Raw genomic sequence first — 10,626 nt, forward strand, 5'->3', positions numbered from 1 at the left:
ACCAAGATTTTCAACTAAGGTCGAATGAATGCCAAGAGAAATACTGTGAAGAAAAAAGCTTTCGAATCTTCTTCAAAAACAAGTGAACAGGAAGTTCCTAACAAGAGAAAGAAAGTTCCTACAAAATATAGGTAAACAAACGATTTTTACAATAATAAAAATTTTTTAAAACATATCACAGTTTTCTTTATTATTATTATATATTTGATACATATTACTCACTCGATCTAATTTTCAGTATTTTACTCAGTAAACAACATTGAAATGTCGAATATTCTGCAATAAAGAATTAAACAATAAAAAATTGATTTAACTACAGTCATAGGCATCTTTCAACGAATTTGTCTTCTTAATTGTGTCATATAACAATTGCAGAATTCAATACCCAAGAATCGTATATTAGAAAAATGTTTATCGGTGAAGAAGTCGGTCGTAATTATTTATATAAAATTATAATCTCCTTAATTATAACTGGGAAAATTTAATTACAAAGAGAGCTTTCGGGGTGAGTAACATGACGCCATATTTGTTGACAGCTGGAGAAATAACAACAAGATCGAAGGTGACTTTAGTATTAAACGAGGTCCTATTGTTTTATATTTCAGAAAGAATTGTATATTATCGAGAGATTTTTACGCCGTTTATAACCTAATATTGTGTATGTATTTGATCTAATTATATATTTTATATTGTTATATTTACTGGTTACTTAATGTTGCAAATTCATGCGTGTGCTATACATGTGTGTCAATACAAATTGTATAGTAACAGTTTACGTTTATGTGCACGTAGAGAACACAGTGTACATAAATACACTAAATATATAAAACTAAATCACTTTATTAATCTATATGACAGAAGAACAGATGAGGTGCATTCAGAAATAACAGATGCCGTTCCTACCTTTAACATTACTACACGCATCTGAAATAGATGAACAATTTTAGATTGTTATACATATTTTAGCGCAAAAATCGAACAAAATTTCTTACTTTTTCCCGATATACATGGGCAAAAACTCCTGTATATCTCTCCCTTTAACACCGAATTACTACACATTTCCCCCTTCAATGATTTGGGTGAACATTTTCTACTGTTGTCAGTCTTCAAGCAACACCCACTCAAACATTCTGCACTGTTGATGCAATATTCTCCATTCGATAAACCGTGTTTGTATGGCTGAAAAGAAAAGAAATACATAAAATAGTAAACAACTTGCCTCTACATATCGAAATACAGTACGTGACAATATCTATATAATATATTGAAGCGTAACATGTAATATGTAACACATAAAAATGGATATACAAATACATTAACTTACGATGATCTCATCGGTGAGCGAGTTGATCATACGCTGTTCCATATAACCATCCTGAGTTAACACAGCATTAACCAAACACAGAATAACTATTAATACACGGAACGAATTCGCCATGTTTGCTGACAAGAAACTGCGAGACAGGCGAAAGCCAGTAGGTATTTATTCTCAAATTACGTCGCAGTCTAAGAAAGAGGTTACTGTATGACGTCAATCTTTAGATTACAGGCATATTGTATAGTAATTGTTCGATAAAACGAACTTTGTATATTTTTCTTAGGTGAGTCAATGTTTTCAATTTGTGTAAATATAGTTACTACATCCGTCATTGCAATGCGTCACTCGGAATAGAGGTACTTTACGTGTTATTAATATAAAATCTGTTTTGAAAGCATTGCCTAATGTTTACACACTACTTTTAGAAACTAATAATAAATATAGTTTATATAAAGTCGAAGAAATAAACACAGGATATTCGTCAAATTTGCATACTGTTATTTAAATTATCTAAAGAAGTGAGGAATGAGCGTATAAATCTGACAATTCGCGTTATTCTATTGTTTTCTTATCCATTGTTTCGTTGTCCATCCTTCTGTTGTCTTCACTTGTTGTAATTATTCGTAAAACAGAAAAGTGATGTAAACCCCGAGCTGAGTATTGGTAACTGAATGTAAAATTATACACTATTAAATAACTTCATTGTGAGCTGGAAGAAAAGGAAATAGAACAAAGACACGGTTTCGACAAATAGAAAAAAAAAATACTAAATAATTGTTTTTCTCCTTGTCAGATGGCGCAATTATACGCATCTCTAGTGAGATGTACGATAGGAACAAAGTGACATTCTATTGTATTTATAAATGTCAATAGGGAATGGCGTATATTGCTTTAGTGAAAATTACCCCTTTGAAGGACACCTGGTGATCGTAAATGAATGTACTCTTATCGACACTTTATTTAGATATTTAGCGGTATAATTGCGACGAACTCTGGTATGATGACGTTCCGACGACATTTCTGTCAAAATTTAGTACCAAAACTCACCTCTGTTGTTCTTTTGGCACTGCAAGCAACAAACTTCTGGTGATGAAGAGTGTCTTAATTGCCGTTCTTGCGTGATGCTTCTCGCCCTCAGTGTGATAAGATCTTTTAAGGCAACAAAATTTGCAACCTGTCCTAGACAAACCACGCTTTTTAAGTGCCACATAAATATCAATTATCATATATCACAGGGATTAAAATCGAAATCGCCGTAAGTTCCGTAGTAATGAGTTTCGACACTAATTTTTTACGTAATATCTTCCACTTGTCTCTAAATTTCAACAGATTTAGTGGCATTTTGACTGCCAAATATCCTTCTAGACTGGGAAGAATAGAAGAGTTTAACCTTTATACTGTTGAGTGACGAATTCGCCACGTGTCTATCACTTAACTAGAGGTACATTTGGGAGGAGTATTCTTCCTTTTGAGGAAGAATACTCCTCCCAAATATAGATGTATACGTTGATTATACGTTGATTACCTCACCTCGTCCATCCAATCCTTAACATTTAAATATTTAAATTAATTTTGATTGACTTCCGTCCTTGTCCTACTTAATAAATGTATTATAAATTTATATTTTTAATGGAGTGAATCGTTATGAAGTTTCTTAAAGGCACGAGCCGCCATATTTATAAAATCTATAAAAATAAAAGTACAATTCTCCTCAGAGTTGTTTAGTTACAGACCAAAAATTCTTAGAAATATATCATTACAATTTTTAAAAATTAATTTGTTTGTTTCTATCCCCTGCAGCTGTAATTTCTTGCTAAAACTTCCTGTTACCATTAAAAATAACATAAAAATTGTTATATAATATAGAAAACAAATCATTAATCGTATGTTTCATAGTTGTAAGGCTGGAATTTTGTAAATTACTCGTAAATAAAGAAGTAAATAACTAAATAAAGATGACAAGTAACAGATGTATAAACATATAAGTTATATTATGAAACGTAATAAGGAAATTGTTCAAGGAAAGTTAAGTGTAACAGTCGAAGTCACTTCGATATACAACTGTTAAGGTGAGTTAATACCTTGCATATTGTTATAAGAGTTATATATTAAGATATGATATAAAATAATATAAATTTAATTTTCTTGAGTGAATTAATTCTTGAAAGTCGTCGTAAAACGAGTTATCACAATGACCTTAGACACAGTAACTAATTTAAGGTTTCATTTCTAAAAATATAATATTTAATACACACCGAGATGAGCAATAAAAACACAACATTCGTTACGGTCTTTATAGAAAATTTACAGCAAAATAAAAGGTGAGTGTTGTAAAGCAGGGTATTACTGCATACTCTGTCCTATTGATCTGGAAACTTGAAACTTATGTTGATCTTTACAGCATTCTTTTGTATGTTAAAATATGCTGCTGAGTAAACACAGTCAATGTGAAGTTGCTGGAGAATTTATAGAGTAGAAATTTAAGTGAACGTTGCTACCCGGAAATGCAATGTATATATGACTTTTTATGATAATCATTATGCATATTATAGATTTTTAATTATACATTAGTAATCTAATACAGTAAAGCCTCGAAAACTCGGCACTCGATAACCCGGCACTCCGGATAATTCGGCCACACCCTGGCAGGGCAAAAATACCCTTAGATAATTAATCTTCATCATAGACAGCTTTATGCATCATAAAGTATTTTTCTGAGGTCTGTCTTATCTGGTAAATTACTGTACACAGTGTATTCATTAATTTTCATTTTCATGTAGTAAAGGCTCTATGTCTTCATAAAGTACGTACATTTCCTTTGTTTAAGGATATTTGGGCAGGTTATTCTCTGTTGTATACAAGTCAAGCAAACAATACATACAAGTACAGTACAGTATTTTCTGAGGAAACACGCATACTTATCCTTTTTTAACCCCATTCCCGATAACCCGGCATTTTCACAAACTCGGCCACCATTCGGTCCACATTAGGCCGAGTTTTCGAGGCTCTACTGTATTATTTTTATATTGTTTAAAATAAAAATGTAATTTAATTATTTTTCATAGTTACAGATGAAGTCGTCGGCACTAATAAAGATTGCATTTGGAATTTTTCTTTTGTTTCAATGCATGCAAAAAGCACACAATTCTCCCATCTTAGGGAAAGTTTCGGGCAAAGTATTAAAAGTTGGGGATAAATATGTTCATGCTTACTTAGGTATACCATACGCAACTCCTCCAGTTGGAAATTTAAGATTTCAGGAACCTCGACAAGTGAGAGCTTGGAATTCTGTTTATAATGCAACACGGAAACCACCCGCGTGCACACAAGATTTCTTCTATCCCTTTGAAGAATGGCCGAGACGTGATCCAAAAGACATTAGCGAAGACTGTCTTCGGATCAATTTGTGGGTTCCAGCGTCTAAGCCGTATTGTGAACCATTTGCTACCATGGTTTGGATTTACGGTGGTGCATTTTTTAGTGGCAGCTCAAATGTGGATATTTATGATGGCTCGATTTTGGCAGCGGTGGGAAATGTTATCGTTGTCTCATTCAATTACCGTGTTGGAGCATTTGGTTATGCAAATTTCGATCAGGAAGGCGCGGGTAGAAATATGGGAATGTTGGATCAAGTGATGGCGTTAAAATGGGTTCATCGAAATATAGAAAATTTCGGTGGTGATAAAGATTTGATAACGATATTTGGTGAAAGTGCAGGATCCATGTCAGTTGGGCATCATCTAATCTCACCAATGACAAAGGGGTTATTCAAGCGAGCAATCATGCAAAGTGGTAGCAATTATCACGACAAGTTTATAGTAGAACCTAAAAAGAACATAGAACTGACTCTCAAATTCGCTAAAGAATTAGGTTGTACTGGGATCAACGTGTTAAACTGCATGAAGGATGTAGACCCTTTTGATATTGCAGCCATCGAAAAGAAATATGTACTAAACACACAGAGAGGTGCAAGTTTCGTTCCAGAAAAAGGACCTCCATATCTTCCCGAGGATCCATTTCATAATATTGATGTTGGCAAATTTCACGACGTAGATGTTTTGATAGGAGAAAATAAGGACGAAGGTTCATTTACTACATTTCTATTTAAGCCAGAGGTATTGAATGAAGAGAATCCCGTTATGTCAAAATCGGAAGTTAAATCATTTTTAGGTAAATTCTACGATATAAATGGTGAACGTCTCGATCGCATTGTTGAAGAATATTTAGGAAACGTATCCGAAGAAGATTCTTCCTTTACTAACCTGAAACAGTTCACGAAAGCTATAGGAGACGGAACATTTTCTTGTCCTATATTGCATCTGACAGAGAAACTGTCGAGATTCAACAGGAAAGTCTTCCATTACACCTTCAATCACACTCGAATTAAATCGGGAACGAAGAAATGGGTAGGAGTAACTCATTTTGAAGATGTTTACTTCGTGTTTGGAATGCCTTTCGTAAGAAAGGACGACTTTACTTCAGAAGAATTACAATTTAGCAAGAAAATAATTGAACTGTGGACTTCTTTCGCCAAAACAGGGTAAGTCCATAAATGAATAAATAAATAACCACAATAGTAATTCTATAACGTTGAATTTAAAATAAATAATTCTATAATCTCTAATATTTCGCAGCCAATATTTTAAAATTTTTGAACTTATACAGAAATATAACTAAATATTTGAAATACATGGAATTCATTTTTTATTTGTCACAACAAAGTTCACTCGTTATTCAGTCGCTTATACGTCAAGAATATGATCTGTGCGGACAGAATTTAACTGTACACGTATAGAAGAGTGCTTTTCCAATGCGTGTTAGTATGTCTAATCCTATTTGCATGCACTCGCCACAAGTGTTTTCTTACAGTGTCTGCCTTTTGTAGGAAAACTTGATCTTCTAAGAAACTAAAGTTAGAGATTCTTACGATTTTCTTAGTGTTAATTTAGCCTTATTTTGTACTTTTTCAGGAAACCTTGTTACAACGGAATGGAATTCGAATGGAAGACATTTGACGAGGAAGAAAGAAACAGTCTGTCGTTAACTCTAGGAAACTTTCATCTGGGAAAAGCAACAAATGAAAAGTGCAGATTTTGGCAGAAATTCTATGAATATAACTAATTTTGAAGAAAAATAATTAACGTTGAACGTGGCTATTCACTTAAATTAATCAAGTAAACACGGGGCATGACAGAAGGTATCACATTTGGTTAATTAATACGTAATGGAGACGGGGTATTTCATGTAGCAATGGGTTTAAATAGTGACTGGTCTCAAGTTATCTTTTTTTAAAGAATAATTTGTATATATTGATAAATAAATTTGTTATATTGTATTACAAGATCTATAAAATGGTTGTGTTTAAAATTTTATTCTATTTTTCAGGATAAAAACACGAGAAACTGAAACACAGGGTCAGTATCTATTTATACTCAGAAATAAGTAGAGCCTTATACGCAACAAGTTGATACAAACATCGAGCAATTTGTATTTTATTATAAACAAGAATAGATATTTTCTGATTTTACAAGTCACCAAAAAACGTGTTCGACATTTCATGTTTAAAAAACTTTAACGCATTTAATTAAAAACAGAATTTTTTATGTATAAAATGCATACAAAATCTCTATCTAGTTTCATATTATAATGTGTTTCAACGTAAGCGCCTCTCGTTGCTATAAAAACATCGAGCGTATCTGTGTTCGGGTAAGCTCGATGTCTCTCTGTCAGATGCATTCTCAGTTACGAATTTTCTCTGCGAGGATTATATCCTAAATTTAATCCCGAAAGAAAAAGTGTAAAAGAACCAGATAGGGCATCTTGATGGCAAAAAATAGGGCTTTCTCCGGAAATCATGGTTGAGTGCGCCCCAATATTCAAACTCTAAACGGGGAAGTCATTCAGTGGCCCGAAAGAAAGCTGCTAATGTTTTCACACAATTTAATACAATATATAACAAAGAGATCGTTTCCCAAGTTGTTTGACATTAAAATCATGGGCACCTTTTCCCATAATTCTGTATTTAAGTGTTCAGAATTACTTTTCTTTCCATTTCGTTTTCCTTTCAGCTGATTTTTTTTTTATTTTGGGAAACAAAAACATCTCTTGACGCCAATAAAAAGTACCCATTTCAAAATTGTAATCTCGTTTTATTTAGAAAAATCTTCCTCCTACGGAGGAATGACGTGACTTTACCACGAATAAGAAATCATGAAAATCTGAAGAAACACACTCCAGTTGTTTCACACATCACAAATTACCTTTTCGTTTCAACGAGATTTGCATTCATGTTGTTGCAATAATGAAACAGAAGAAACAATACATCGAAAGCATTATTAAGACAATAATAGAGCAACGAAAATCGAGTAGCAACCAGTATGGAATATCTGAGAAATCTTTTTGAAGTGACGAAAGATGAACTCACATGTCCCGAGGATGCTCTGGTACTCTACATGCATTGCGTTGCCCTATCCATGAACATGCGTCTAGTGGGTATCGGAGCGGAATGGTCTTCCCAATGCGAACAGATAGAATCGGGTCGTTTGCCAGAAGGTTGGAATTCGAATCGATCACATTATCGCATAAGATACGTGGACAAATATGAGGATCGATACCTGCTGCACGTGTCGAATAACGAAAGCTGCAGATATCTTTTTGTCTCTTGGACCGATCCAGATACAGAAAATGTCAACGTTAATACCTTTGTAACAGAAGAATATGCAGGAGATTGTTGGAAAGAATATTTGTTAGCTTACAACGAAAATATGAGAAGTTTCGAAGAAAAGATGAGAAACGTGATAAGAACTGGAGTCCGTAATAAAAGGGATAAAGATTATGCTAAAGAACAGGCAGAAAGAGCCGCTGCAACTACACCAAAGAAGAAGAAGATGGTTCTCAAAGAAATCTTTCCTAATGAGTGATTAATATTAATTAGTTTCATCTTCTAAACTTTTTTCTGTACAATACTATCAAAATTTATAATAAACAATAATCAGTTATGCTTGTAAGGTATTTATGGTTTTAACCTTTGAGCCATTGGTGGCACTCTGAGTACTTCAAAGATGTCTTTATACTCGTAAGCAAAATGTAAGATTGAAGATCCATAGTTCTTCATATAAGAATGTTCAGATGATTCATAAAGATTAGCAGGTTATGAGTAGGTCTACGAGAAGTTTATGAATATGGGTTGAGAGCCATTGTTTTAAAGATGGTACAATATTAATATTTCTAAAACTACAGGTTCTACCTCTTATAAAATTCTTAATGAATTCCTAGATTAATTTTAATTATGGGCATACCTAATGGCATCCTTCTTTAGGATTTCTCCACCAATATATTTTTTTTTGTATCTGTATGAAGCTTGCAAATAAATTAAGATGGAGACCTGAAAACTGATCGAAACGGATTTAATTAAATATTTAATTTTACTGTTTTTAATTAAAATTTTGATTTCTTCGTGTTATACGGAAACATATGGAAAAGAATGTAACAAAACCCCATAATTTAACACGGTTCTTGAGTTCTACTCACAAATTTTCTATTTTTACTAGTACAAGGAAGGAAGATTGTTATTATTAAAGGGTAAGGGTATAAACACGAAGTGTGAATAATTACTCAAAGTACCTAAAATTCTGGGAATTAATTTAGATATTTTTAATTCTAAAGATAAATTAAAAGAGGAAGATTAATATAATAATCACGAAAACTGAGTTATCATTTTGTTAGATTTGTTGTGGTCCTGAGTTATAACATATAACAGGTCCTTCCCGTCTACCAAATAATGGTACATTAAAAACTACCAAACACGCACGAGTCGTGGGTTCGATCTCCACCAACAGGCTAGCCACGTGTTTCCCGGATTTTCTCCACGTTTCTAACACCTAAATAGGAACCAGTTTGTTACAAATTTTCTCTGCGATGATTATATCCCGAATTTAATCCCGAAAGAAAAAGTGTAAAGGAACCAGATAGGGCATCTTGATGGCAAAAAATAGGGCTTTCTCCGGAAATCATGGTTGATTGCATTTCGAATATTGAAAATGTAAACGGGGAAGTCATTCAGTGGCCCGAAACAAACTACTAATGTTTTCACACAATTTAATACAACATATAACAAAGAGATCGTTTCCCAAGTTGTTTGACATTGAAATCATGGGCACCTTTCTCCATAATCCTGTATTTAAGTATTCAGAATCACTTTTTTTTCCATTTCGTTTTCCTTTCACCTGGTTTTTTATTTTGAGAAACAGAAATGTCTCCTGACGCCAATAAAAAGTACCCATTTCAAAATTGTAATCTCGTTTTATTTAGAATAATCTCCCTCCTACAGAGGAATGACATGACTTTACCACGAATCAGAAATCATGAAAATTTAAAGAAACACACTCCAGTTGTTTCACATATCACAAATTACCTTTTCGTTTCAATGAGATTGGCATTCATGCTGTTGCAATAATGAAACAGAAGAAACAATACATCGAAAGCATTATTAAGACAATAATAGAGCAACGAAAATCGAGTAGCAACCAGTATGGAATATCTGAGAAATCTTTTTGAAGTGACGAAAGATGAACTCACATGTCCCGAGGATGCTCTGGTACTCTACATGCATTGCGTTGCCCTATCCATGAACATGCGTCTAGTGGGTATCGGAGCGGAATGGTCTTCCCAATGCGAACAGATAGAATCGGGTCGTTTGCCAGAAGGTTGGAATTCGAATCGATTGCATTATCGTATAAGATACGTGGACAAATATGAGGATCGATACCTGCTGCACGTGTCTAATAACGAAAGCTGCAAATATCTGTTTGTTTCTTGGGCCGATCCAGATACAGAAGATATCTACGTTAATACGTTTGTAACAGAAGAATATGCAGGAGATTGTTGGAAAGAATATTTGTTAGCTTACAACAAAAATATGAGAAGTTTCGAAGAAAAGATGAGAAACGTGATAAGAACTGGAGTCCGTAATAAAAGGGATAAAGATTATGCTAAAGAACAGGCAGAAAGAGCCGCTGCAACTACACCAAAGAAGAAGAAGATGGTTCTCAAAGAAATCTTTCCTAATGAGTGATTAATATTAATTAGTTTCATCTTCTAAACTTTTTTCTGTACAATACTATCAAAATTTATAATAAACAATAATCAGTTATGCTTGTAAGGTATTTATGGTTTTAACCTTTGAGCCATTGGTGGCACTCTGAGTACTTCAAAGATGTCTTTATACTCGTAAGCAAAATGTAAGATTGAAGATCCATAGTTCTTCATATAAGAATGTTCAGATGATTCATAAAGATTAGCAGGTTATG

At 33.4% G+C, this 10,626-nt stretch overlaps 4 protein-coding genes across 4 annotated transcripts; 3 read left to right on the top strand and 1 right to left on the bottom strand.

The window, feature by feature from the left end:
* Window positions 1–822: 822 nt before the first annotated feature.
* LOC111639912 (colipase-like) lies at window positions 823–1,605 on the bottom strand. The gene is made up of 3 exons (XM_023385869.1): window positions 1,325–1,605; window positions 993–1,179; window positions 823–924 (listed from the first exon to the last, which is right to left on the bottom strand). Exons 1-3 carry the CDS (start codon window positions 1,436–1,438, stop codon window positions 878–880), a joined length of 348 nt encoding a protein of 115 aa, XP_023241637.1. The 5' UTR covers window positions 1,439–1,605; the 3' UTR covers window positions 823–877.
* Window positions 1,606–3,257: 1,652 nt separating this feature from the next.
* LOC111639911 (cholinesterase-like) lies at window positions 3,258–6,583 on the top strand. The gene is made up of 3 exons (XM_023385868.1): window positions 3,258–3,387; window positions 4,384–5,858; window positions 6,289–6,583. Exons 2-3 carry the CDS (start codon window positions 4,390–4,392, stop codon window positions 6,437–6,439), a joined length of 1,620 nt encoding a protein of 539 aa, XP_023241636.1. The 5' UTR covers window positions 3,258–3,387; window positions 4,384–4,389; the 3' UTR covers window positions 6,440–6,583.
* Window positions 6,584–7,695: 1,112 nt separating this feature from the next.
* On the top strand, window positions 7,696–8,238 carry LOC111639917 (proteasome inhibitor PI31 subunit-like). The gene has a single exon (XM_023385874.1). It carries the CDS (start codon window positions 7,696–7,698, stop codon window positions 8,236–8,238), a length of 543 nt encoding a protein of 180 aa, XP_023241642.1.
* Window positions 8,239–9,848: 1,610 nt separating this feature from the next.
* Window positions 9,849–10,391, top strand: LOC111639918. Its single transcript, XM_023385875.1, has one exon. The coding sequence runs from the start codon at window positions 9,849–9,851 to the stop codon at window positions 10,389–10,391; it is 543 nt and encodes a 180-aa protein (XP_023241643.1).
* The last annotated feature ends 235 nt before the right edge of the window (window positions 10,392–10,626 follow it).

The sequence above is a fragment of the Centruroides sculpturatus genome, unplaced genomic scaffold (assembly GCF_000671375.1).
Source record: "Centruroides sculpturatus isolate CEXI.00-Female unplaced genomic scaffold, Cexi_2.0 scaffold1272, whole genome shotgun sequence".
Taxonomy (NCBI): Eukaryota; Metazoa; Arthropoda; class Arachnida; order Scorpiones; family Buthidae; genus Centruroides; species Centruroides sculpturatus.

What these genes read in the sequence shown, in the direction of transcription:
- LOC111639918 (XM_023385875.1), top strand. Translation starts at nt 9,849, where the DNA reads ATGGAATATCTGAGAAATCTTTTTGAAGTGACGAAAGATGAACTCACA.
- LOC111639911 (XM_023385868.1), top strand. Translation starts at nt 4,390, where the DNA reads ATGAAGTCGTCGGCACTAATAAAGATTGCATTTGGAATTTTTCTTTTG. An exon ending in ACTTCTTTCGCCAAAACAGG is followed by an intron (nt 5,859 to 6,288) that starts GTAAGTCCATAA and finishes GTACTTTTTCAG; the next exon opens with GAAACCTTGTTACAACGGAA.
- LOC111639912 (XM_023385869.1), bottom strand. Translation starts at nt 1,438, where the DNA reads ATGGCGAATTCGTTCCGTGTATTAATAGTTATTCTGTGTTTGGTTAAT. An exon ending in CGCTCACCGATGAGATCATC is followed by an intron (nt 1,180 to 1,324) that starts GTAAGTTAATGT and finishes TTTTCTTTTCAG; the next exon opens with CCATACAAACACGGTTTATC. An exon ending in CCCATGTATATCGGGAAAAA is followed by an intron (nt 925 to 992) that starts GTAAGAAATTTT and finishes CATCTATTTCAG; the next exon opens with ATGCGTGTAGTAATGTTAAA.
- LOC111639917 (XM_023385874.1), top strand. Translation starts at nt 7,696, where the DNA reads ATGGAATATCTGAGAAATCTTTTTGAAGTGACGAAAGATGAACTCACA.